The 24,584-nt window shown below is 33.9% G+C and overlaps 1 protein-coding gene across 1 annotated transcript in view; it reads left to right on the top strand.

Moving 5' to 3' along the window:
- LOC129222957 (homeobox protein Hox-A1-like) overlaps positions 1-21,744 on the top strand; it is a 52,916-nt gene extending 31,172 nt beyond the window's left edge. The window contains exon 2 of the mRNA XM_054857520.1: positions 21,320-21,744. Coding sequence (XP_054713495.1) covers positions 21,320-21,744 — 425 coding nt within the window. The remainder of the gene's footprint in view (positions 1-21,319) is intronic.
- Positions 21,745-24,584: the final 2,840 nt, after the last annotated feature.

The raw sequence follows: 24,584 nt of genomic DNA, 5'->3' as shown, positions 1-24,584 counted from the left end.
CTTTTAGTGGTTGAAAATCGAGATCAATTTAATATCAAAGCAGTAATTTTGTCAATTTTGCAAACAATGGACTATTTTAATGATTAGTGTGAAGCTAATATTAAGCTCTCTTAATTAAAGTACCGCTTATTGCTTTGGGTATCCTTTTAGTTCAAACATGTGTTAAAAAATAGTATAGTATTGATATGTTTCCAAATTAGAAAATTTATGAATATACTGGCAATTTATAACTTTGGTAGAATGCCTAAAATTAATGTATTTCCCCTCCATCATTTATTTTCATCTCAGAAATAATGACATCGATAAGGTCTGTCACGCATGTAAGATTCACGGGGGTGAGGAATTTTCCATAAATATAGGCTTAATGGATACATTTTTCAGGGATTTTTTTTTTCTTCGTTGCTACAATCTGCACATGTTAAGCACATAAAACATGTTTACTTCTTCTTTTACACTAGTTTATATCCCTGAAATTTAAGTTCACGGAGGTGAGAATTCACAATAACCACACTTTGTTTATAAAACAAAATCTATCTTCTTGTAAATTTTCAACAAAAATCTCACGACTTCTTTATAGCTGAAAATAAAGAAATTGTATCATGAAAAATAAAATGCGGTGTCATTACTGCCAATTGTTAATGAGAAATGGCATTTTGTGTTTATGTAACGGAGGTGAGAATTTATTGTGTGACATAATTTTCTATGCCACCAAAACAAACTAAAGCCCAATATTAAAAAAATTAAATATACTTAAACAATTAGTATTTGAGACACTTCTGAAAGGAATAATAAATAAATATGTATTTTTGTATATATATATATATATATATATATATATATATATATATATATATATATATATATATATATATATATACACATATATATATATATATATATATATATACATACATGTATATATATATATATATATATATATATATATATATATATATATATATATATATATATATATATATATATATATATTTGAACAAGTTATTAAGCAACATAAACAGTCACAACAGGTGTGTGACAAGCAACGGAGGTGAGAATTCACATGTTGTGAACCAAAAATATATTAAAATAAAAATTATAATTAAAAAATTGTTGGCAGGTTTAAATAGATATATTTTTGATGAAATTAAAAAGCATAGTTAAATGAATTGTACCTTAAAGTTTTTACTGTACAAAACGTGTGACAGAAAAGTCACACTTTTTGAAGATTGACCCTTATAAATAATTTGTATTCGATACTTTTCAAAATAAATTTTGAAATTAAGGGGAAAATGTGCCCAAATCCCATAGTAGTGCTTAAACGTTTATGTAGAAAGATACAATAAGAGTTCACTGCTGAAATTCACATGTAACCAGCAAAGTTTTTCATTTTAAGGCATTTAAGCTGGATTTATTAAGGAATTCCGATTTAGTTTAGATTATTTTTTCTCATATACATCATTTAAATGTGAGAGATTAATTTGAACTTCCTCTCCAAAAATGATTGAAACTACTTTAACTTCCGGGATCGGATCAATCGTTGTATTATTAAACCAGTTCAAATAAATTTATTCTCAAATGGTGGTAAATAAATGAGCAAGTAAAAAATTCAATTAATAAATAATAATTTAGAAAAAATAATATTAAATTTTCAATTAAAATCTTCATAAACCTCACATTAGATTCTGCCATTTTACGAAATGATTTTTATTCTTATATGGTTCAATATCACACTGTAAAAACGATTCAGGAACGTTCCTGGGAAATAATGGGCAGCTGATGTGCCCAATTTCTGCCAGTAACAAAGTCCAGGAACGTTTTTCGCTGAAATTCAGTAACCTTCCTGACATTATCCTGGAAGCCTCCTGAAAAATTCAGAAATATTCCCGTCAAAAGCCAATTGTGGCTCTGGAAAATTCGAGTAAATTTAAGAAGTTATAATATAATAGCTCGGCATCTTCCTGATTTATCAAGAAAGTTCCAAGAGCATTACTTCAAAGATGGCCAAAGCTAAGCCAGAATTGCTGATAAGTAACGAGAATTTCACTCGCCTGCAATTCTTGCAAAGTAAGGTAGTCCACACTTATTCGCTCCCTTTGGGAGCTTAATTGGCATGGACGGGCCGTAATTGAAATGAAGCCGAAACACTTTATAAATACACTCAGTTAATCTTTAAACTGGGAGCTGAAAATATTTTTCAGAACTGTGAAAAGTTTGCATTCGTACGACTTGTAGCAATTCAGGAAACTTTTTGACTATGATACTTGATTTTTCCAGAAAGTGGATAAAAACCATTAAAATCCCGAAACGTAACACGGAAATACCCATTAACGTTTCGGAACTTTTTAACAGTGCACATTATTTAAATGTGAGTCATTAATTTTTCTTTCTCTTCCGTAAAAGTATTAAAACATCTTTCATTTGCAATTTATCCTACCGCTAAAGCAATAGAAACAAATTTGCACTCAAGGGTGGCGTAATTTAATGAGTAAATAAAAAGATTGAAATAAAAAACAATGTAAAAAAAAGGCTGTCGGGAATTGATCAACATAAGCTATGCTTTTATGGCATGACATAGGTTTATAGTGTTGATGTCGATGATGTTGAGTTGATAAATTAAACTGTATTAACTGAAGAATGATTCGACTTTGTTTCAATGTACCTTCAACATTACAAGTTTACGTTATTCAGTAAAAACATAGCTTCCTTCATCCAGTCCCTAGATTGCTTTAATATATATATATATATATATATATATATATATATATATATATATATATATATATATATATATATATATATATCACTACTGCGCCACGGTGGCTGCGCTATAGCTGACATTTTCAAGTTTTGAGCAAAATGCTTTAAAGATAACGTCCTAGGTAGGCTTTCATTGAATTTTGTTTATAAATCCTGCTGTACAGCAGCATCTACCGGGCTACTAATTCTATCTCTTGCCCCAAAACAGAGGAGAGGTTCTCTTACTATTTCTACTGGTTGTCTCCAAATTTCTAATTTTGCCCCTTACATCTCTTTGCTTGTTACTACTTCAATTGTTAAGCAAGTTAACTTTAAATGTAGCAAGTGGAACTTTTTTTTTTTGGTTCAAATTGTGCTTCTTCTTTTTTTTTCTTTGAAAAGTCTCAGCTGTCCTGTACTCGGGGAAGCAAATATTTACTAGGTTTTACTGGTAGCAATTTTAATTATGTTGTCAAAACTGAAAACTGATTAAATTTTTGTCATTGTTTTTTTTTATTGTGTAATGTGTGTTCTAATAGAAGTATAAAGGAATACGTTTTTATTAAATCATTAGTTTATCGAACTTTATTGTTTAAATTTTTGTAACTTAGCTATTTCCTCTGAAAAATGTCAAAACGTATTTTCACGGCTTGACAGAAAACAGTAACCTAGTTAAATCTCTGCATCAGAGATGAATTGAATCTTGTTTCGTTGAAGTGGTGAGTTCTTTACAAGAAGGTTAAAACAGTACACCACAAGATTTACATTCCAACGAGTGATTTTTTTTTTTTTTTTCAAATGAGTGATTGACGTACCACTAACTCTTTTAACGCATGCTCACATCGATTTCGTTCTCGTGAATTCTATCACGAGAACCTGAATTCATTTGAATAAGACCACATCTGTTCCAAAAGAAAATAATTTTGAGCGGAACAGATTGAGTCACAGAGAGTAAAAACGAGAGTCGAACGAAGAGAGAGTTCTCCAATCTCCATTCTCTTGATGACAAACTCCCGACGGTAAGTTCCTCTCTCCTGAATCCTTGACACGTTCAGCTTCTCAACACCCCGCAGAACCGAAGTTATTGGCTGCAGCGATAAAAGTTGCCTACTACACACTTCCCGGCAACCTGTCATTCATATGCAAATGCAAGGCCAACCCGCCGACAGGCTAATTAATTAAGCCCCGCTCATTAAGTGCCTCGAGAACAGCTCATTACGTTTTAGAACCCTGGAATTGGTGGCCAATTACCTCGCGAGTTGGATGAAAGGATGGGGGAGAGGGACCGGTGTGAAAGGGAGGGGGCGGGGGAATTTTCGGGGAGAGTGAAAACTGCTGGGTGAAGTGCTAAGGATTTTGTGAATATTTTGGGGTGATCGTTTTCAGAATCAAAACATTTCTGGGATAATTTCGCAGGGTTAAGTGGAGCGAAAGCAGTTTGTGGTTGCGATGTGTTTATATTTGGCGGAGGACTTGGTGGAATGTCGTTGCCCAATGATTGGCACATAAAATACTTGAGTGCACGTTATATTTAGAGACATTTTTATCAGTATTTAAAAGAAATATAAATGCCTGAACTTTTTTGCATTATTATAGACTAATTTTCTGTCAAATTTATGTGCGTACAGACGAACTCGTTTCTTTAAGAGGTAGGAAGGACCGTGATATTTGCTCTTTATAACCGAGTACATACTTGTAAAAAGCGGACTCTTGAAAATATCAGAAAAATCATACATTCTTATTTTTTTGATATTATGTCCGAAAGATGCCTTTTGAACTTTACATTTTATATTTCATATTTTATTTAGCTGCTTTAGCTTGAATTTCAGCTGCAATGTCCTCTGTAGCAGCCTAGCAGCCCAATCTCAAAACAGGAGAAAAAAAGCCGCCACCACTTTTTTGCAAGATTTATGACTTATCTCTAACTTTTTGTAGACTTCCGAATGTTTAAAAAAATTTCTAACTAAGAAAGGATTAACTGGGCTGGAGAGGTAAGTGGATGTCAAAAGGGTATTTAATGACTGGGAATAATAGGAAACAAACTTGGTTTCTCCACTTGTGGCAATTTTCGAAACTAAGCTGCCAGTGGGTTAGTTCCAGGTAACACATAAAGAGGGTTTGAGAGTTCCACGTGCTTCCAAACAATTTTGTAGGTGTAATCATTGCTTGAAGATGACACTGATAAAAAGTTGTTTTTTAAAGTTCACAGATCTTACATTTTCTCTCCAGTAGGTCTACAAAGTAATTGGTTTCAACTAGTTTTATGTGTCATGTGCAAGCTCGGATTACCCAATAGGCCATCCTAGACCCTGGTCTAGGGGCAAAAGCCGAAAAGGGCGCTCGTCGCGGATAAAAAAAATAATAATCAGCTTGTTGAGAAAAAAAAAAATGTGGCGTGCTTGCATGGAGAAGCAAAACTCAACTAGAATAGATTCCAACCGGCCTTTTAGGCAGAAAAAAAAAACAATTGAAGGAGAGAGGAGGGGGCGTAATGCTTGAGTCGAGGTCCTTTTCCGGTCAAAGCAGATAATTTTCGATATCTTTGATTTGATCAATAATTTCCTCAAAATATAGCTTTGCTCAGGGGCAGACTGGGTTCTGTGTCCTCCCGAAAAGCTCACAGGTTCGAAGGCACAAAGAAAAAGAAGGAAAAAGAAAAAAGAAGTCGCGCAGGTTCGAGGGCGCAATAAAACAAAAAAAAAAAAAAAATCGTACACGTGCGAGGGCGAAAAAAAAAGAGGGAGGGAACCCCTACGAAGTCGCACTGACTCGAAGGGGCGCAGAAAAAAAAAAAAGTCGCGCAGGTTCGATGGCGGCCAAAAGAAGGAGAGGGAGGGGGATCCGGAGTCACACAGGATCGAGGGCGGAAAAAAAAAAAAAAAAAAAACAGATGAAGTCGCACGGGCTTGAGAGCGGGAAAAAACCGAAAGCGCACAGGATCGAGGGCGCATCGGTCCGCGGGCCGATAGGAGGCTAGTTCACCCCTGGCTTTGCAAAAGTAAAAAACTTATTAGAAGTAAGTCACAAGCAGGAAAATTAGTAAAAACCAGATCTAGAAAGTGTTTACTTATAAAACTTGTAACTGAAACTATTTTTCTCTTGATTCTTTAAAATTACGTCAGTAACTATGTGTTTTGTAATTAATAATTTGTTAATTCATATTTTTATCTTTATGATTACCAATCATCAGGGGCGCCCAAAGTTAACATTTTTGGGAGGGGGGGGGGGGGGGAATTTGTCAATTTACCGAATAAAACTTCAAATCTTTCCGAATGACCAAATATGAACATGCACGTCACATTACCAACATCTAACGAAAAGAGAAATTGGACATCCTTATATAAAAATAACAAAATAACGAACTGTCAGACATTTTTTGTCAAAGTGGGAAAGTTTGTGGATGTCACAGTGACCTCCCGAGACCCCCCATCGGGGCGCCTATGCCAGTCATATCTTCTATTTTGCACAAAATATTGTCCATAGACTGCTTGAATTTTCTACACACACATGAATTGCATGCCAAGTTCCAAATTAATAATAAATTATGCACAATTTTATATATTTTTGATAAATTATATCGGTTATCGGGGTTTGCTTTTAACATATTACTTGTATTCAACATTTCATCACGAAGACCACAACAAAGTGGATAAAAAAAACGTGGGATGCCTCGAAATATGTTTTAAATAGAAGAAAAAGTAAAATAGAGAGAGAAAGAGTGATTTAGAACATTGTATGGAAGACCACCGGCAGTTCTTCATCTTCCTAAGGTAAAAAATGAATGAAGAACAAAAGTGTATCAAGAAATTCAAGAGTCATGATATTTAAATTTAAATAAAAAGGAAAAAATTACATAAGATACCACTGCAAAATATCACCACAGCCCAAAGCGTCGCTAGTTTTTTTTTTCTGGGGGGACAAAAATTTGAAGGGGAAAATTTGAAAATTCCTTTATGGAAAAACTAAAACAGTTAAATGTTTTTGGATAACTCCATCTTTTTACGTTACCAAAAGTAGCCTAAACTTGCGTTTCTATAACTTTAATTTCAGAGATTCGGAGAACTACAGAGGAAATTCCATGAACCCACTTCCATTATCATCTTCAAAGCTTATTTAAACTTGTTTTTGAATGAAACATGACATGAACTTCAAAAAGTTTCCGAGTGAAACTCAATAAACCACATCCCTTCCCACAACGATTCAATTGCGCATTTAAGACTTAAATATCGGAAAATTTCTGAGGAGAGTCCCAAACGCTATTTCTCTCCCTAACATCATCGAAGATGGCAAACAATTTCGCTTTTGACCTCAGCTTCTAAACATTTGTGCAGGAGTGTCCTTGCCCCCCCCCCCTCCCAACATTTTGAAGATGATTTAAAATTTCAAACAATTTCCGGAGGAGAGTCCCCAAAACTCATCCCATCACCCAGCAATATCAGATGTGTTAGAGGTACAGCATATTTAGAACTTTCATTTAAAAAAAATTTCAGCGGAAGGATCTCTAATGCTTCACTTTCACATCATAACAGATCGTATAAAATTTCGTTTTTAGAACCTTAAGTTCGAAAATTTTCCTGCGAGTGATTGATTTCAGATCTCCTCCCAACTCATTGAAAATCGTCTAAGATTTCGTTTTTAGGACCTCGATTTTGAAATTTTTTCCTGAGAGAGCCCCCGATTTCAGCCTTTCTTCAACATTATTATAATCATCCAAAAAAAATTTGTTACAACTTCAATTTCGTAACACCTACGGAAGAGAGTTTCCGAACCCTAGCCCTTCTCGCAATGTCATCAGAGATGGTCTCCGATTGCGTATTTAATAAGTCTTCAATATCGAAACCGTTCTGGGGAAGAACGGCTAAACCCCACCCATTTCCCGGACGTCATAAAAGATGTAATACAATTTTTGGTCTTTAATTTATAAAAGTTTTCTCTCTAGAGTCACCAATCACCCCCCACATCAAAAAAAGAAAAAAGGTCGTTTAGAGTTGCGCTTTCAAACCTCAATTTCAAAAAAAATCCAGGAGAGCTGTTCCGACTCCCACCGTTACCCAGCATCATAAGTAAAGATCGTCGAAAATTTCGTTTTTAATAAATTTCGACGGTGGGAGAGAGGTGGGCTGAGAGCCCCCGAACGCATCCCTTTCTCTAACAGCATCAAAGAAAACATACAATTACGAGTAGGACTTCAGTTTCGAAAACTTTCCGGGGTGGAATCCAAATGCCGTTACTTCCCGTTAAGTCACTTTAGATGGCCTAAAATTGCATTTCTAACGCTTCAATTTCAAAAAATTCCCCGGGGGAGCACCCCCAAACTTCCCATTTTTGAACGTAATCGAAGGAAAAGAAAGAAAGGAAGATCTTTCATTTTGTCAATCAGAGGGAGCGCGAAATCTTCACTTGCTACTGGACGCTGTTATGCCTCTGGGAATGGCTGGGGGGGGGGGGGATCCGATTTCGATAGAGCTTGGCTACGTGAGGTGGGGTGTAGTTTCCAAGTTTGGCCTAGGGCGTAACTATATGTTAATAATTCTGAGAAATTCTGTTGACTTTTACCCAAAATGACCCTTAAAAATAACTTAAATTTTACGTCAGCAGTGCATTACGAACTTCATTTTTCTGTAACGCCCATCATGAACTCAGTCAAGGACAGAATCACCCTATATCAGGAAACCAGTACCGATCATCGCATTATACAGATTTCTCGACCGCAAAATAAAGTGGCATTAAAATGGCATGTTGAACCTCATTTAATATAATAAATTGAAAAAAAAAAAGGTTTTAACTGGAATAAAAGTTTATGTAATTCGTTTTCTACACCAAAGTTTGATTGGCCATCGGGTAACCAAAGGTGGAGCACTCTGTTTTTTGAAATTATATTTTTCGTGTAACATAAAACTTCAATGCCGAACTTTACAGCAATAACAGAAGAAGGTGAGTGTGGAACATACGTTTTTAAAATATCCACGGTACCATATTCTCAGGTAACTTCATTTTTCTTTCATTTTTTTTAAAAGGATAATAGGTATTCATTAACAAATAATAATTTTAAAAAAGTGCAGTAGGCGAATACTGAAATGACGCATTTCCAAATAACCGTTATTTAGAACAGTTTATATTAAAAACAGAACATTGCTGTCAGCCATTTTTAAACCAGTTTCTTTCCAATCAAACGAAAAGAAATAAAACTTCCAAATCCTCAAGCTTGAATCATTCTGAGATGCCTGAAACATTTCATGCTATACCATTAATCACATCCCAGAAACATACGATTTTGAATATGATTTGCATTTGTACACATTTTCTTCCACGCAAAATAAATATATTTTCTCGCTAATACTAGTTTTGATTCGTCTCCTGTAAAACTTGCTTCACCTCTAGAGAGAAAAAAAATGTTTCACAAACCTCGATTACCCGCCTACAGTAATAACATAATTTAACGATTGGCTGCTGAAAATGCAGCTTGCATTCCAATGAGTTTCCTCTGCAAAAATAGCCCCCTGAAACACGTCAATGATGATATTGCAATTTGGGGAATGGAAACTATACGTGATGCAAGTAAGAATGAGCTTAATTCTTCTCATTTTTGCTTCTGAATAATTCCTACTGTAAAACACTTCAAAGCAGATGGTGTATCTAACAAAATTAAATCTAACAAAATTAAATTGTTGATTAATACAGGTTGTTCAAGAAAAAAACAAGGATTGACAAAATGCGCGATTAAAAATTAAAAACAACAAAAAAAAAAAAAGGTAAAACTTTGCAGACTCCAAAGGATAGAGCATTAATTTTACCATAATTTGGTGCAGGTGCAGCATAAGCAAGGTTTAGGGCTTACTTGGGTACGTAGTATCAAAATATAGTAAAATTATGCGCCGATGCTTGCAACCAACAAATCAGCTCCATCTTTTAGTGCGTACATTGTTTTACAGTGTACACTAAGAAAAAGTATGTTGCACCAAAAGATGGAGCTAATTTGCTGTTTTCAGAGGATGGTGCATTAATTTAATCATATCTTGTTGCACCAAAATAAAGTAAAACTATGCATCATCGTTCGTAAACTAAATTGGCATCTTTTTTTGGTATAACATACCAAATGTTTTTTTACAATGCCTAAGGGATGCCTGTACTAATTAAAACAAACCGTTTTTATTATATAGTTTATAGTCACATTCTACTAACTGGGCAGAAGTCCTTCATTCATTGGCAGAGCCTGGTTTAGCATTAGCTCTATGAGGCCCTGTCTAATAGAGACTTCCAAAATTTATAGACTATGTATATAATAAAACATTGTTTTAATTTGTTTAGTATGATATTTAAAATCAAGAGCAATATACATGGTGTGTTTAGCAACGGGACTTTTAGTGTCAAAATTTATCAAGAGTTTCCCAAGGCCAGGCAAACTCCCTATCCTATAGCATATGAAATAACGTAACAAGGTGAACGGTTAAAAATCGAACACTTTCTTTTACTGTATTATTCAAGGGCAGTGGCGGCGATTCGAGGGAGGGGGCAAGGGGGCGACTTCCCCCGCACTTGTTTCATCATCAAAGATTGCCTCCACGTTAATATTTTAATTTCAAACCATTCTGGGTGAGATTACCCGAATGTCACCAAATATTGCTTAAAATTTCAGTTTTAAAATTTCAATTTCGAAAATTTTTTGGGAGAAAATCTCCGAGCACACTCCCTTCTTCCTTTAAATTCAAGGATGACTTGAATTTGCATTATAAAGACTCCTGTTTGAGGAGAAAAAAAATCAGGAAAAGAGTCCCCCTAGATAGAGCAAAAATGCATTTTCAAGACTCCAACTTAGAAAAAAAAATCAGGAGATTCTTTTTCTGAAGTCCTCAAAGAAAGTTCAAAACTAAGTTCTTGGGATTTTATCAGTTTCTGGCAGCGAACCCAAACCCCTTGCTGTAAGTTTGCTAAAGATGGCTTTAATTTGCGTCATTAAGACATCAGTTAAAGATTTTTTTTTTCGGGAAGAGCTTTCCTTATCCTTACATTACCAAAGACAGTCCAACATTCTTCGTTTCTATTACTATTATTATTTACTAAACTTCATTAATAAAAAAAACATTACGGGGACAACCCTGGAAATTCCTTTCCGTTCTCCAAACACTAACACAAAACTCTACAAAAACGGCGTTTTAAAAACTACAATTCCAAAACATTTACACGAGAGAACATCAGAAGTAGTGATGTGCCGGATCGTTAAAAAAGTAGATCCGCGGATACGGATACGGATCCGGATCATTAGTGTCAAGATCCGCGGATACGGATACGGATACGGATTTTAAAATGTTTTTGCCCAATTCGACTATCCAAGTGTAAATTTTGTTACGGAAGGTATTCCCGTCACTATAATAACACTGCTTCTTCAAAAAACGTCATCTACGGCGAAAATATAATTAAGACTATGATTTACTCTTTGAAGAAATCTCTGTTAAAATTGATGGAGAGTTGGAAGGAACGGGTCAGCGCAGCATTAATGCTTAGATAGAATGTGAAAAATTATTTCTAGCTTGCTCGGTAGATGTAGGATACAGGAGCAAGAATGTAAAGCTGCTACTGGATAGGCTAGAAATAATTTTTCGCATTTTATTTCAGCATAAATGCAGCGCTAACCCATTCCACCCAAATTACTCCGACCGACGAAATAACAGAGCCGGAAACACCTTTACAAACAGTAAATAGAGACTTTTGTCTCACTTTTTTTGAAGGATGCCGGGAAAAACCAAAATGAAGAAAAACAGAAACCCCATATCAATAAAAAAAAACTAATATTAAACTAAAAATTAAAATAATAAAAAAAAAACATGTCTCAGAGGGCCGTTGGCTTCTGAAATGATACCTTATAATTTAAATAGGAAATAAAACCTAACGGAATTTAAGAGTCTTTTATTCAAATATTTAAAAAATTTTAGAATAGAAAAGATCCGTTTAAGGTCCGTCAAAAAAGTAACGGATACGGATACGGATACAGATCTTTATTTTTCCTCGGATATCCGGAACATCACTAATCAGAAGCCCTCCTCCCCAGTCACTCAAGATAGCCTAAAATAGTCTTCGATTTCCTAAAACAAAATTTGCCCTCACACTTGTAAGCCCCACTTGCTACCTCTGTTCAAGGGATCGTACAGATGCGTCTGGCCTACAGTCCTAAAATTTCTAAATCAGCCCCTGTTCATCGGCATGAATTGTAAAACTACAGTGGTCATGACTTGGGGCATTTACTTTATTTTTATGCTGTCAACAAATGTTTTATTTTTTTTTTTAGCATGTGATTTTGTTTTCTCGCTGCCTTTTGGTTGTTTGCAATTCAGTTCAAAATAGTGCGCTTATCGATCGTCCAGAAATGATATAACCAGACATCTAATAACCGTGTAAAATTATTCGTGTTATATATAGGCGGAACTTTAAAAATTTGAGCTCGAAATAGTTACACTGGTAAATAAGGTTTCTGTTCATCAATAAGTAAGTGGTGACTTTTAAATTTTAGGGGGTGTTGAAAAAGAATATGACAGTAAAAATATTCCATCATCCACAGATTTTTGAAAAATCCAAAATCTTTAAAATCTCAATTTAATGAAATTTGTTCAACACATGTACAATATTTTTGTCATTTACCATTTTTAAACAATTACAAAGCTTAAAACTAATATAAAACCAAAAAAATATACGTTGATTATTAATTTGTAGAAATATAAAAGAGAGTTTTTAAGAAAAAATAATGATACTTGTAAAAAAAATTCATAAATTTCATACTTTATGTAGCTGTAAATAACTGCGGATTCTCTCTTATAGAATCACTATCACAAATTAATTTAATAAGATCCCAACAGTAATTCCGAGCATATTAGGAGTGAATTGTCCTTGATATCGTGCTTCAATTGCAGAAATATAATGCTGGAAGCACTTCCCATGCTCGTCGCTTACAACTCCCACACTTTCAGGGGGAAAATTTAAGTGAGATGCTAAAAAAAAAATCAATGACATTGAACATCCTAATTTTCTGTAAATTTTAAAAAAGTCTTTAATTACTTTTTCATATTTAGGATTTCTATTATTTCCTAAGAATAGTGTCACATTTTGAAAATCAAGCCATGTTGTTTTTCTTAAATCACTTAAACTACCTTCAAAATTTTGGTCCTTCATAAGCTTTCTTACTTGTGGGTCAATGAAATTACCTTCCTTAATTATTGCATAAGTGAGTGATGGAAACTGTTACTACAGATATTGAAATCTACACCCATTTTTATCCATTGCTTTAACGAAATTCTCCATTAATCCCAACTGTATGTGTGAAGGTGAGAGAATTTTTTTTTTTAATCAATTAGAGGAACGTTTTGGATATTTGTTTTCACTGGAAATATATTGTTTGCACTCTGGCCCTTTTTTTGATGTAATGTTCATGTTTTGTCTGCTCTTGGGTGAAACCGAAATGATAGGGAATGCCTAGGGCCATCTGCTCAAGGTCGCATATCAACCTATCAAAGTGAATTCGGTTTCTACTCTCTTGTTGCATAGTCTATCGCTGTAATGAGTAACAAAAATATGTTTCCATGGATCAAATGCATCTGAAAGAAAAATACAGTAAACTTTTAACTGCTATGGGATAGCATATATAATCCAAAACTTATAAATAAAATTTCTTAAAATTAGAGGGTGATAGAAATTTTTTGCAACATATTCTTTTTCAGCATCTTGAAACCTATAAGAAGCACCCAAAGTACATTGAGGAACAGAAAATTCGTTAACATTTGTTTTTCAGTGATATCACTCCTGGTCTAACTGGCATAAAAATTCCGAATTTCGCATAACAATTATCATCTTATGCAGAAAAATTAGCACTTTTGATTAGTATTCAATTTTTGAGCGTGCAAAGCATTGTGTATCTTCAAATTATCTTGCGTAGATTGAATATTATTTTTTAATCTATATGTATGCTAACTTAAGCCCACAGAGGCAAGATCGGTCGGAATGGTTTTCCCTGAATTTTTCTAGTTCAACAGTATTTGTCTCAACCCTGAACTTTTTACTGCTCTTGATTATCACTCTCTTGTTGTGAGAGGCATACTAACAGGCAAAGACAGATTATAGCAGCAGAGGAGTGGGAATAAGATCTGATCCAAGAGCATCATAGGGTTTCACGTACATTCTTTTAAAGTGGCTAAGAATACACCAGCTAGCATGAAATGAAAAAGCAAATAGTAATGTGAAACTTTACAACGATAAATATTTTAAATAACGTCAAGGTTCCTTTTAGTTTTTGTTGCACTTGGAATTCGTGGAAATGTGTAGTAAGATTCTTGGATAACAAAATGATTTGTAGTTATTTTAAGTTGACAAATTGCGTGGATTTCCAATTCTGTGCTTCCCGCGGCAAATACATATATTTGAAAGAAGCTCGAATCATTTCGGTATGAAGTTGGCCTTATATTTGACAAACACTTCGACAGGATACACAAGATTGTTCTGTTGATAACACTGTATTACTGTGTTGAACTTTTTTCTGTCACAAAAATGAAACTATTAAATTCTGTATAAGCAACACAAGCTTGATTTATATATGAGATCAAAACAGTCCGTTTTTGAAGGTGAACCACTTTTCATGCGAAAATTGCACACTGATTTGAATGCCAACCAGGTGCCCTTTTTGATTCTAACAGTTTATTTTCAAACTCTTCCTCTCAAAAGACTGTTTTAGTTCTCGGGCCAATGAAAACCCCTTCTAATACCTTTGCCACGCTTAAGTTTTGAATTCGTTCCTAAGATTCCAGAAAGTAACTCCTTCTCTGCAGCTAGAAATTTAACGACAAATAAATAAATAAAATGTGGATTTCGTGGAAAATCGGGTGTGGTACACTAACCGTAATTACACATTTGCGATCAAAGATATAAATAAACATATTTTCATTTAATGGGCATTTTCCCTCTGCTGTGCGGTGTAGTTTAACTGAAAGCAAAGTATGTAAAAGCACTTATTTTGCGTGTCAGTATTTCTTGCGATTTTCTTGAGTCCTGTCCATCGTTATGGCGAAAATTTAAGCCTCCTGAAATATTTTTGGTTTTCAACTTTCGGTTCTGTTAAGATAAAATTCGCGAAATTTTCAGCTCGCAAAATCACCGAAATCTTCATTTTCGCGAAAATTACTGCTCACTAAAAAAAGTGATTTTACATTAAGCCATTTTTTTACAGTAAGGATTACTTCTAATATTGAAGTACATTTTTAACTTCTGCCACAAAAATTTCCAATGTTTTTACTCTCAACTTACGTGTTCAGCTTTGTTCGTTAAAAGCTGTCATGCTTATCAATGCCTTTCTGCTGTTAATGTTTTAAACATCAAAGAAAAAAAAAACCAACCACTTGCGTTTTCCTGTGTGTTCAATGTTTCAAAACCACTTATAGCCATTGTTTAACAAACACTTCTCATCCGATTTGTCTTTGCATGCTTGAATCACTTTCAAATGAACCATGCATATCGGCTTCCAGAGAAAATTAAACGTGACGACCAATGGATATAAGAGTATTTAAAAAGAAACGACAAAAAAAAAAAGTCAAAAGTGATAGATCACGAGCCTGTTACGAATGAAAGATTTCTTTCAAATCATTTATCTTAGTAGAGAAACACCCGTGTCTGATACCGATTCATCAATCACTTCCACTACGTTTTACTGATGATGACAAGAAATAATTATTTCGTGTTTCAAGCCACGATCACACCGAGACTTTTCAACTCTGGTGAATGAAAAAACACATCTCAAATCAAAGAAACAAACGCTCAAGAATCAAAAAGTGCACGCTTTTAATTTTCCTCCACCATCCCACCGCAACAATTAGGCGTTCTGTAAGTGATTTCGTCCATTAATCAATTTAACGTGGCGTGGAAGAAGCGGCTAAAGACGCTGCAAGAACCAATAGTTCTATTTATCATGTCCCGATCGAGAGCTGCACAGATTTCACGGAGGATGATGCAGTGGGTTATCTATCTCGCAACCTGTTGCTCTTTTGCGCTCTTCCTTTTTGGCAGTATGCTTCCTTGTTACATTACCCAACAACTGATGCTTTAAATTTTCACGAATGTTCTTTTTGGAAAGGAGTTTTTGAGCTTTTTGGAAAGCTTTTAGAGCTTTTTGGAAAGCTTGACCTGCTACTCTATAATCTAAGCTATTTAAGGAGTAAGATTGGGGGCATTGGTTGGATTTGAAGGTGGAATTTGAGCAAAAGCTCTTTAAAATAAAGGTTGCAACTAAAAATGTTCCTGAAACTTTATGGTAAAAAGTACAGGCGTTCAAGTTGCCAGCATAATTTTTACAGTAAAATTCTGTCTGACTGTACAATTTTACGGTAGTAAAACCGAAAACTCTGTGGATAGTTGCTATGAGTAAAAAAAAAAAAAAAAACGGGATGCAAGCAGTGGGGTTTGAACCTGCCGTCTTATAATTCGCTGTGCAGTCACTAATCCATATGCTCCCTATTAGTCCCTATAATGGCACTCGACAGAAGAGCGAGAATGGGGAATTACATGCTTCGCACAATAAGTCATATGGTATTCTAATTGGCGCTCCAATCGTATACTTTTTCTCGTAAAATTTACTGCAAATTTTTTCTGTGTTGTAAAAATCTTCATTTTACAGTAATATTTACCGTAACATTTTCCTAAATTTTCACAGTGTAGGTTAGTAAAGGGACTAGACTTTCAAATGTAGATCACGATTCCAGGCTTAAAATGTTTAATAGGAGTACTATATTCCTGACCAAATGAGAGTAAGAGGGGATCTGATGCAGTTATTCAAGTTTATTAAAACCGAAGATGTTGTTGAGCTAACTTTCTGCCCAAAAACGAAACCCAGGGGTTGTTTTTTTTAAGTTTTGCAAATCCCAAGATAATAATGAAATTAGTAAAATTATTATTATTTCTTCAACAGATTCGTTAACACGTGGAAAAGTCAGCCGACCGCAGCTATTACTTACAACGGGGTGAAGTTTTAAGAGGGCTCTAGATCTTCATAGGAAATTGATAAATTGACTTGCACCGTCTTAGCTGGGTTCAGAGATCAGCTGGGTCGTTACGTTTGTACTTTTATCTGAAATAGAATCTCTTGAATGCCCTACAAAGAAGATTTTCGAAAAATTAGGCGAACTGCTGATTATGAATATGTTATTTTCTGTTTGATTTGGGAAACAGAAAAAAGTAATTAATGAAAATCGAAATGCTGTTTTTCGTAGACTTAACAACGACGAAAATTAGAGATTGATTGAATCAAAGGAAAGTGAATTTAAAACTCGAGTAAAGTTCAAACGATTTCACTTTTCTTCTAAATTCTTATCAATATGTAAAATCTTTATTGTCGCGGTATTATGTGTCCATTGTTTTTGTTCATTTTATTTTTTGCAAGTAATTACTGAACTGTATTAATTAATGTAAAAGCAAAATTTTTTTGGAGCAAAATGTTTCATTTTTCTCATTTGTAAAGTATTGTGCACAAAGCTTTCTTTCCTTTTACTTTTTCGAATCGGAAATTTCAAATTTGTTTGAATGTAAAGAATTCCTGCCAAAAAAATTAACAACTGAAATTTATTGAAATATGATGTCTAAGAGCTAGAGATAACGAATTTGGCATAATCTTTATAAGAACCCATTGTTTCCTTTTCACATGTCTTTTTTTTTTACAAATAATATTTGTATTCTTAAAAAGGTGTGTTGAAATAACTTGGAGTCACTGATAATCGAGAGAGAGAGAGAGAGAGAGAGAGAGCGGCGGAGACGCTGTAAAAAAAAATATTCATGTGTGAAAAATATGGGTGTAAAAATAGAAAACAATATTAAGCATCCTACCAGTAAAAAAAAAGTAAAAAAGTAAATAAAATGCTGGCAATAAATAAAACTAATGCATGAGAGAGAATAAATTTGTATACAAGCAAATTTTTACTTTCTTAACGAAACATAGAATGGTAGCAAACGGAATTAATGCCATTCCACCGTTACGTGCAAAAAGACGATTAAATTTCAGTAACAATTTGTCACATCTCTTAACATTTTGATGAAACAGGGGTAAGCAATTTTATTTATATTTACAATCGATGCAGAGATACTCCTGACACAGTTATATTTTTATTAAACGATTTTGTTATTTTAAATTTAATTTATTTGCATGCATCACGCGCGGGATATCCAAAGTCAGCCTCTTGTAACTTGCCTACGAATTAGTTAATATTTTTGCTCTATTAACATATTAATGTTAAAATAAATTTCAGATTTTGAGAACAAAGGTTCCAATGTAAAGGAAACATATCTCATTTGTTGAGAAACAATAATTTTAACCATTAAAAAAAATATGTATTGGGCCATTCTACGAAAAAAAGGGTCAATTTGTCCCGCACTTGACGGTATATCATTAAAAAGTACTGACGAAATCTTTACTAGAGGAATCACACATTCGTTTGTAATTTGTTAAGCAATGAAATTTTTATCATTACCTTTTTAAATTATTACTTTTAATGAAATATATGAGGCATCACGTGCGACAAAATTAGTTTTCGTGGAATGGCCCATTATAATAACTATTTTTTCACAACAAATCATCTGATGTTGTTAAAAGTATAACATGCGTAGTGTAGTATTTTAACTAGATATCCACAAAACTACCATGTTTTGAGACAGCATCCTTCACCTTGCCTCAAAATGCGGCAATATTTTCAACCTTTTTGGTATCGGAGCTGCAATTGCGAATTTCTCAACCCTTTAAATCCGGCAGAGCTTAGAATGAGCTCAGGTCACGATTTCGAAAACGAAAAAAAAAGTGACAGAAAAAGTTAGTTTGGGGGGAAGGGGATAGCAAACGTGAAAAAAAAAATCTGTTCAGAGTGGGTTGAGGAAATCGCAATTATAGCTCCGATACCAAGAAGTTGAAGAGTTATGCCGCGTTTTTAGACAAGGTAAAAAATGCTATCTCAAAACGTTGCTGGGTTTTTTGTCAAAATGCTACTATGGCGGGAGGAGGGAGTTAATCCCAGGCCTTGACCCTCTGTTTTATGACATACTTTCTATCTTAGCATGTTAATAAACATAAATGGAAATTCTGTTAAAACTCTCTCTTCCCTAAGCACCAGGAAAAAATTCTGGTCGTTTCACGGCCATAAGATCACACGTATACACTTTATATTTTGCTTACTTGTTGCTTTTTCATCCTGAATGTCGTATGGCAGCAAAAATTAATTTGCACCTCAAAAATAGCATCTATATAAACTTTTGTTTTTGATGCTTATACATTATACTTTATAGTTGCGTTCGTCAAGTTTCATAGTTCTTTTGAAAATTCAAACAAAACAAACTACTACACAGATGAAGAAATAAGCCCTCTGTCGAACATAGTATGCACAAACTTAAAAATAAATGAACTAACTCTCAAGTAAAACAACTCACTTCAACTCGATCTTTTTTGGGGGAAAGATGATGATAAATAGAATCACCGTTGAGACCGTGGAAAAAAGCATTAATCGCTTTTTCCACACCACGTTAACTTGATTAATGGTCGAAAATATATTAAAAGCTTATTTTGCGAAGTTTAATGACTTCCTCTTTTGAGGTGATCAATGATTTCACAAATATTTACAAGCTTCAAGAAAATAAGAAAAGAAAGTGCTGAAATTTAATAAACTTTTTTTTCCTCGTGTTATAAATGAAAATTCGTGATTTAGGTTAATGCGTGAGTTAACTAACATCAAGTTTCTGCTTTGTTATGCGTGATTAATCTGTACTTGGTAATGCATAAATTAGTCAAGAGTTGATGCGTCATTAATACTTGAATTTTGTAATGAGATTCCTTAACCGAATTTTGAATGCATAGCACTGACCAATTTTGTTGTTTTTTTTTCCTTCTAAAAGTGTGTTGACGTGTTAGATAAGTCGTAAATCGTACGAAATGTTACAGTCCCAACAGAGGATTCGTAAAATTCCTATTCCGTAAATCTTTCCAATCTATTTTCACTTCGTAAGAATTAGGGACAAAGTTTAAGACGACAGGTGGTTGTTTTTATTTGCAGAATGACTTTTAGCAAAATTTGACTATTGTCGTCATATGAATTTGGAGAGGTTTCAACAAATTTTCATTTTTCTCTTAAGTGCTCTTGCTTAACTATGATTGTAAAACTTTATTTCTTTATTGATTTTTTTATCGAGAAATATTTTGGACAGTATGATTTCAAATGCATTTTCTTTTGTTTCTATGTTTTTATTTTTGGTTTCAGTCGGAAACTTTTTTTTATGTTTTCCAAATTAATGGAAAAATCTGAAACAACATGCGACAGAATGTACTTTAAATGCTGCGAGGTAAACAATATTTTCAAAAGATTCAGCATTTAAAGATTATATTTCACAGAAGATAAGCTACCAGACTTGTTAGTGGTTACATTTGCAATTCCAGCAAGTGATTATTCTAGACGTATTTTAGCATATTGGCGTGAGATCATTTTTCTTTACAGGTGTGAAATAATCTCTTTTATTTGAGGGGAATATAAGCGATAAATCTCTCTAAAGAAGCGTTTTATCAAATAAAAAAATAAACAACGTTAAAAATGCGTAAATTTGAAAAAAAAGCAATGTTTTACAAATTTGTTGTGCCTTTTTAACGGTGTTCAACATTTACTTTTACTACAATGGTTTTCATATATTTCTTAAGCACTGTCTTGTTTTAGTCAATGTAAAATAATTGTTCTTATTCAGAAAGAAGCTAATGCTATTCTGAAAATCTTCAGACATTTTTGAACATGTTTTTAACACTTTTTGAACACGGACACTTGTCGACGTTTTAGAACACTTTTTGGCAGTTTTCAAAACAGTTTTGAGAATACTTATTTTATTCAACACACTTTTCTAACACTTTTAGGAGCGCGTTTGTGAACATTTTTTGAACACTGAGACACGTTCCTTCTTTTAGCTCCCTTTGTGTAGCACACTTTTTTTGATACTTTATACAACACCACTTCTTTGAATATACAAGTAGTTTTTGCTGTTAATTTTACAAGCCTCGCAAGGCAGCTGTCAGCCTCCGCCAGGCAATGGACGGTCTTCAACCAAGGAAGACAATCTCTTTTGACGACATTTGCAACACCTACCGACAGCAGTTCATTGCGACAGAATTTCTATTGAGAGATTCTATTGACTGGTAGTTAAAGGAAGCTGTTGAAATTATACAATTATACAATTATTATTATTTACGAGTTTACGATTATTAAATTATATTCGTACGTATGATTTTACAAGTGTGTCCAAATATGCTCCCAACGTGTATTTAAATGTGCCCCAATCTGTTCTGATATGCGTTCCCAAGTTTAAATCTAACAAATATCTTGATCACAGGACACATTCAGAGCAGATTCAGCCCACATTTCAGTACTGTTTTTTAACCAAGCATCGTACTGTGAATTTTCAATGTAGTTCAAAAAAGGTTCTACAAGTTTTTACTTTTTCTTTGCTCTGCACTAGGCAGAGTTCATCTGACTTAATTGCTACTAATTGCAACTTCATGCGTTCTGTACTGAAAACTCATACAAGTATTTATGTTTCTTTTCAGTACCTAAACCAGAGTTCAACTATAACAACGGGAGTACAACCTCGCCTCCTAATTACACAGGCAGTTCTCCAACTTCACTTGCAAACGCAACCAATGCCGGAGGTCCTGGATCTGGCCGGACGAACTTCACGACCAAACAGCTGACAGAGCTCGAGAAAGAATTCCACTTCCACAAGTACCTCACCAGAGCCAGGAGAATAGAGATCGCAACAGCTCTTCAGCTCAACGAGACGCAGGTCAAAATTTGGTTCCAGAACCGAAGAATGAAAATGAAAAAGAGAATGAAAGAAGGCCTCTACCCAGCAGACGTCGGTTCCACCAAAGAGAACAGTCCAACTTGTACCACTCCAACCTTACTCAACAGTCCACAAGCGGCAGGAAGCGGAGCAACTTCACCATTGTCTTCAAAAGACGCTAATCAGTGATGAAAGATTAGAATACACTACTGCAGATCTTATATTACGAAAAAAGTTTCTATGGGAGAAAAAAAGAACTAATTATAGTGGTACAACAGAACTGTATTTATGCTATTAACTGACTCTTGGAAAGACAAAGTTATATTTTGCTGATACCATGCCCTTTATTCATAAAAACTAGGCAAAGAATCATCCTTTGTAATATCAGTGACGTCCATCATGATAAGGGGCATTGTTTAGAACTGATTTATCCGCAGATTTCTTGTATCGATTTTGTACAGATAAATTTACATTAAGATATAATTTAAGAGATAATATATTGCAGAAACTTTTTTGACGTCCATTCTGACAATTCATGCTCTGTTCAAGTGAGCATCTTGCATTTTTAAGTTTTCACGAAAAATCAGGTTTAACGTACTTGATGGTGGAAAAAAATCCTTTGAGAGAATGAAGAGGTAAGGCGTTGAAACGTAACTGTAAAGTGCTGAATAGCTATTGTAATTATTTTATAAATTCCCATGAAATTATAGAACATGTTTCTGCGGAACCAATTTTCATTTAAACGTTTTCCTTTTGACAAATCACAAAACATCTGGTTAATTTGGTAAAGCGCCTTAGAAAGTCCATTGAAGTTCAAACTGTTATTGAAAACTGTCAAACTGTCAAGTTTGATAACTTAAGGGTTCCTAGACTTCGTATGGTTATTATTCCGTCTATAATGTGTGTTCTTCTTGTTGTTAAAAATGTGTTCTTGCTGCATACTTTAGATTTTTGCGAAGGAGGGCAAAGTGAAACATTTATGTGAAAACAAAAACTACTTTAGCATATTCAGTCAGATTTATAAAATATGCTACGTTTGTACACTAATCGTTTGCAACTAATCGAAAAAGTTTCCCATTTTATTTTTAGCTGTAGTGTTTGAACATTAATTAATTAGCCTCATTTTTTCTTCTTTTCACTTTGAAAATATTGCACAGAACAGTGTATTTACGGTACATGCATACATTTCAACTTTTCGGATGTAGTAATCTGCATTGACATGAACTTTGTGTGTTGAACTGGGGAAAGTTAACGTTTAATGAAGTTGTCGACGTGTAAAAAGAGTACAGGATTGCCAACCGTAGAGAAACAATGTGAGGAGTATTTCGTAATTTTGTAGAATAGTTCATATCGCTATAAAAGTTGCGAACAAAGCTTTAAGAAAAGTCTGTGTTTAAATTTTGATAATCATTCAAAGCACTAGCATAAAAATAATTATTCTTTAATTAATAAAACATTTATAAAAACTCGGTCATACTTTGAGCATCAATAACTTCAATTTCCCATATCACCATGTTTGTCATTATAAAATTAAAATACCAATATAATAGGTTAGACCGGGGCACGTTTACGCGGATCTTTTTCAATGACTTTTCTAATTTTTATGATTTAAATTAAGAAATTTTAGACATTGTGGTTTTATGAAGCAGTTAATGAAGTCAAAATTTGTAAATTCAGTTGTTGCTCAGCTTGTATTTTTAACCGTAAAAAAACGTTTTTTGAGTCCAAATTGGTTGCGTAAACGTGCCCCGAACATGGGGTAAGTTTACGCATCGAGTGGGGCACGTTTACGCATATTAAAAATGATATGAAGGAGTGAGTGAAATAGATATTTCTTCAAATTTAAGTGTTTTATTTCTCTTAAAGCACTTTAAAAATAAGAAAATCACAAATAATTAATTAAAGAATATTTTATAGGCTAAACTAAAATCATAGGGCTTACTGCTAATTAAAAACAGAAATTATTAGTCATCTTCTTCATCACTGTTAGATTTTACTAACAAAAATAAATTATTTCTTTTCGCATACTTGTCATGAGACTGCGTTTTAACATCTAAGACATTGAACCCTGTCTTGACTTTTTTTCGATTGGCTGTGTGTGCTTTCAAACAATAGATGCAAGCACAATTTTCTACTTCGTAAACAGAATCGTTCGCTAATTTCCATTTTACAGAATGTACTAACTTTTTCCCTGTCGCAGGTTTCGGTTTCATGCTCTTTTCTTCGATGTAATTTTTAAGTAATTTCTCCTTTTTGTTTTGTTCTGCCCATTATCTTGTTTTTCTTTGTAGAATCTAACTGCTCTTGTCTGAGGGCTTCTTTAACTGGAGTATCAGTTAGGATTGTGAGCACCCTTAGTTTTTTTCTTTCCTGGCTCCTAAGCTTTGGTTTCCACTTTTGCAAATGGTCTCAGGTGGGGTAGGACATATGTAACATGTGGAAGGCCTAATGGGAGAAATACTTGGATTATCGATCGATAAGCATTTTCATTATTTTGACAGCTAACGCGGTTCTGTTAGTGTTTTGAACATAATGTCTTACCATCTTTGAAAGAAAGAAAATGTATTAAAGGCTGAATAGTGTACAATTAAATCTGAACAGGCATGAAGACAACACTATATGACTGTAAACTATAAGATACGAATCTGTTACTTAATTAAAAATGAATGGTGATTTTCAAAACTAAATAACCTAAAAATACTAAAGATTTGAAACAGTATGGACAGGGGTGATTGTGTTCCGGTATTTTACCAAATTTTCGGTATTTTCGGACGTATTTCCGGTATTTTTATGTCCGAAAATACCGGAATTATGGTGTTTTTTTTTTTGTTATGCTTTTATCTCCCTACCTCCACATTTTTTTAAAATTATATAATACTCATCAAATATACCTGCAAGTGCCTTAAGATGGACACCTATCCCTTAAGATGGACAAATGTCAAGATAATTTGTATAACACCAACTCGTAACATTGTAATCCATTAAAAATTTAATGAAATGTACACACAATATTTTGATTCAGAACTATT

The sequence above is a fragment of the Uloborus diversus genome, chromosome 5, assembly GCF_026930045.1.
Source record: "Uloborus diversus isolate 005 chromosome 5, Udiv.v.3.1, whole genome shotgun sequence".
NCBI lineage: Eukaryota > Metazoa > Arthropoda > Arachnida > Araneae > Uloboridae > Uloborus > Uloborus diversus.
The sequence above is the reverse complement of the archived record's forward strand: the minus strand, read 5'-3'. Positions and strand labels throughout refer to the sequence as shown.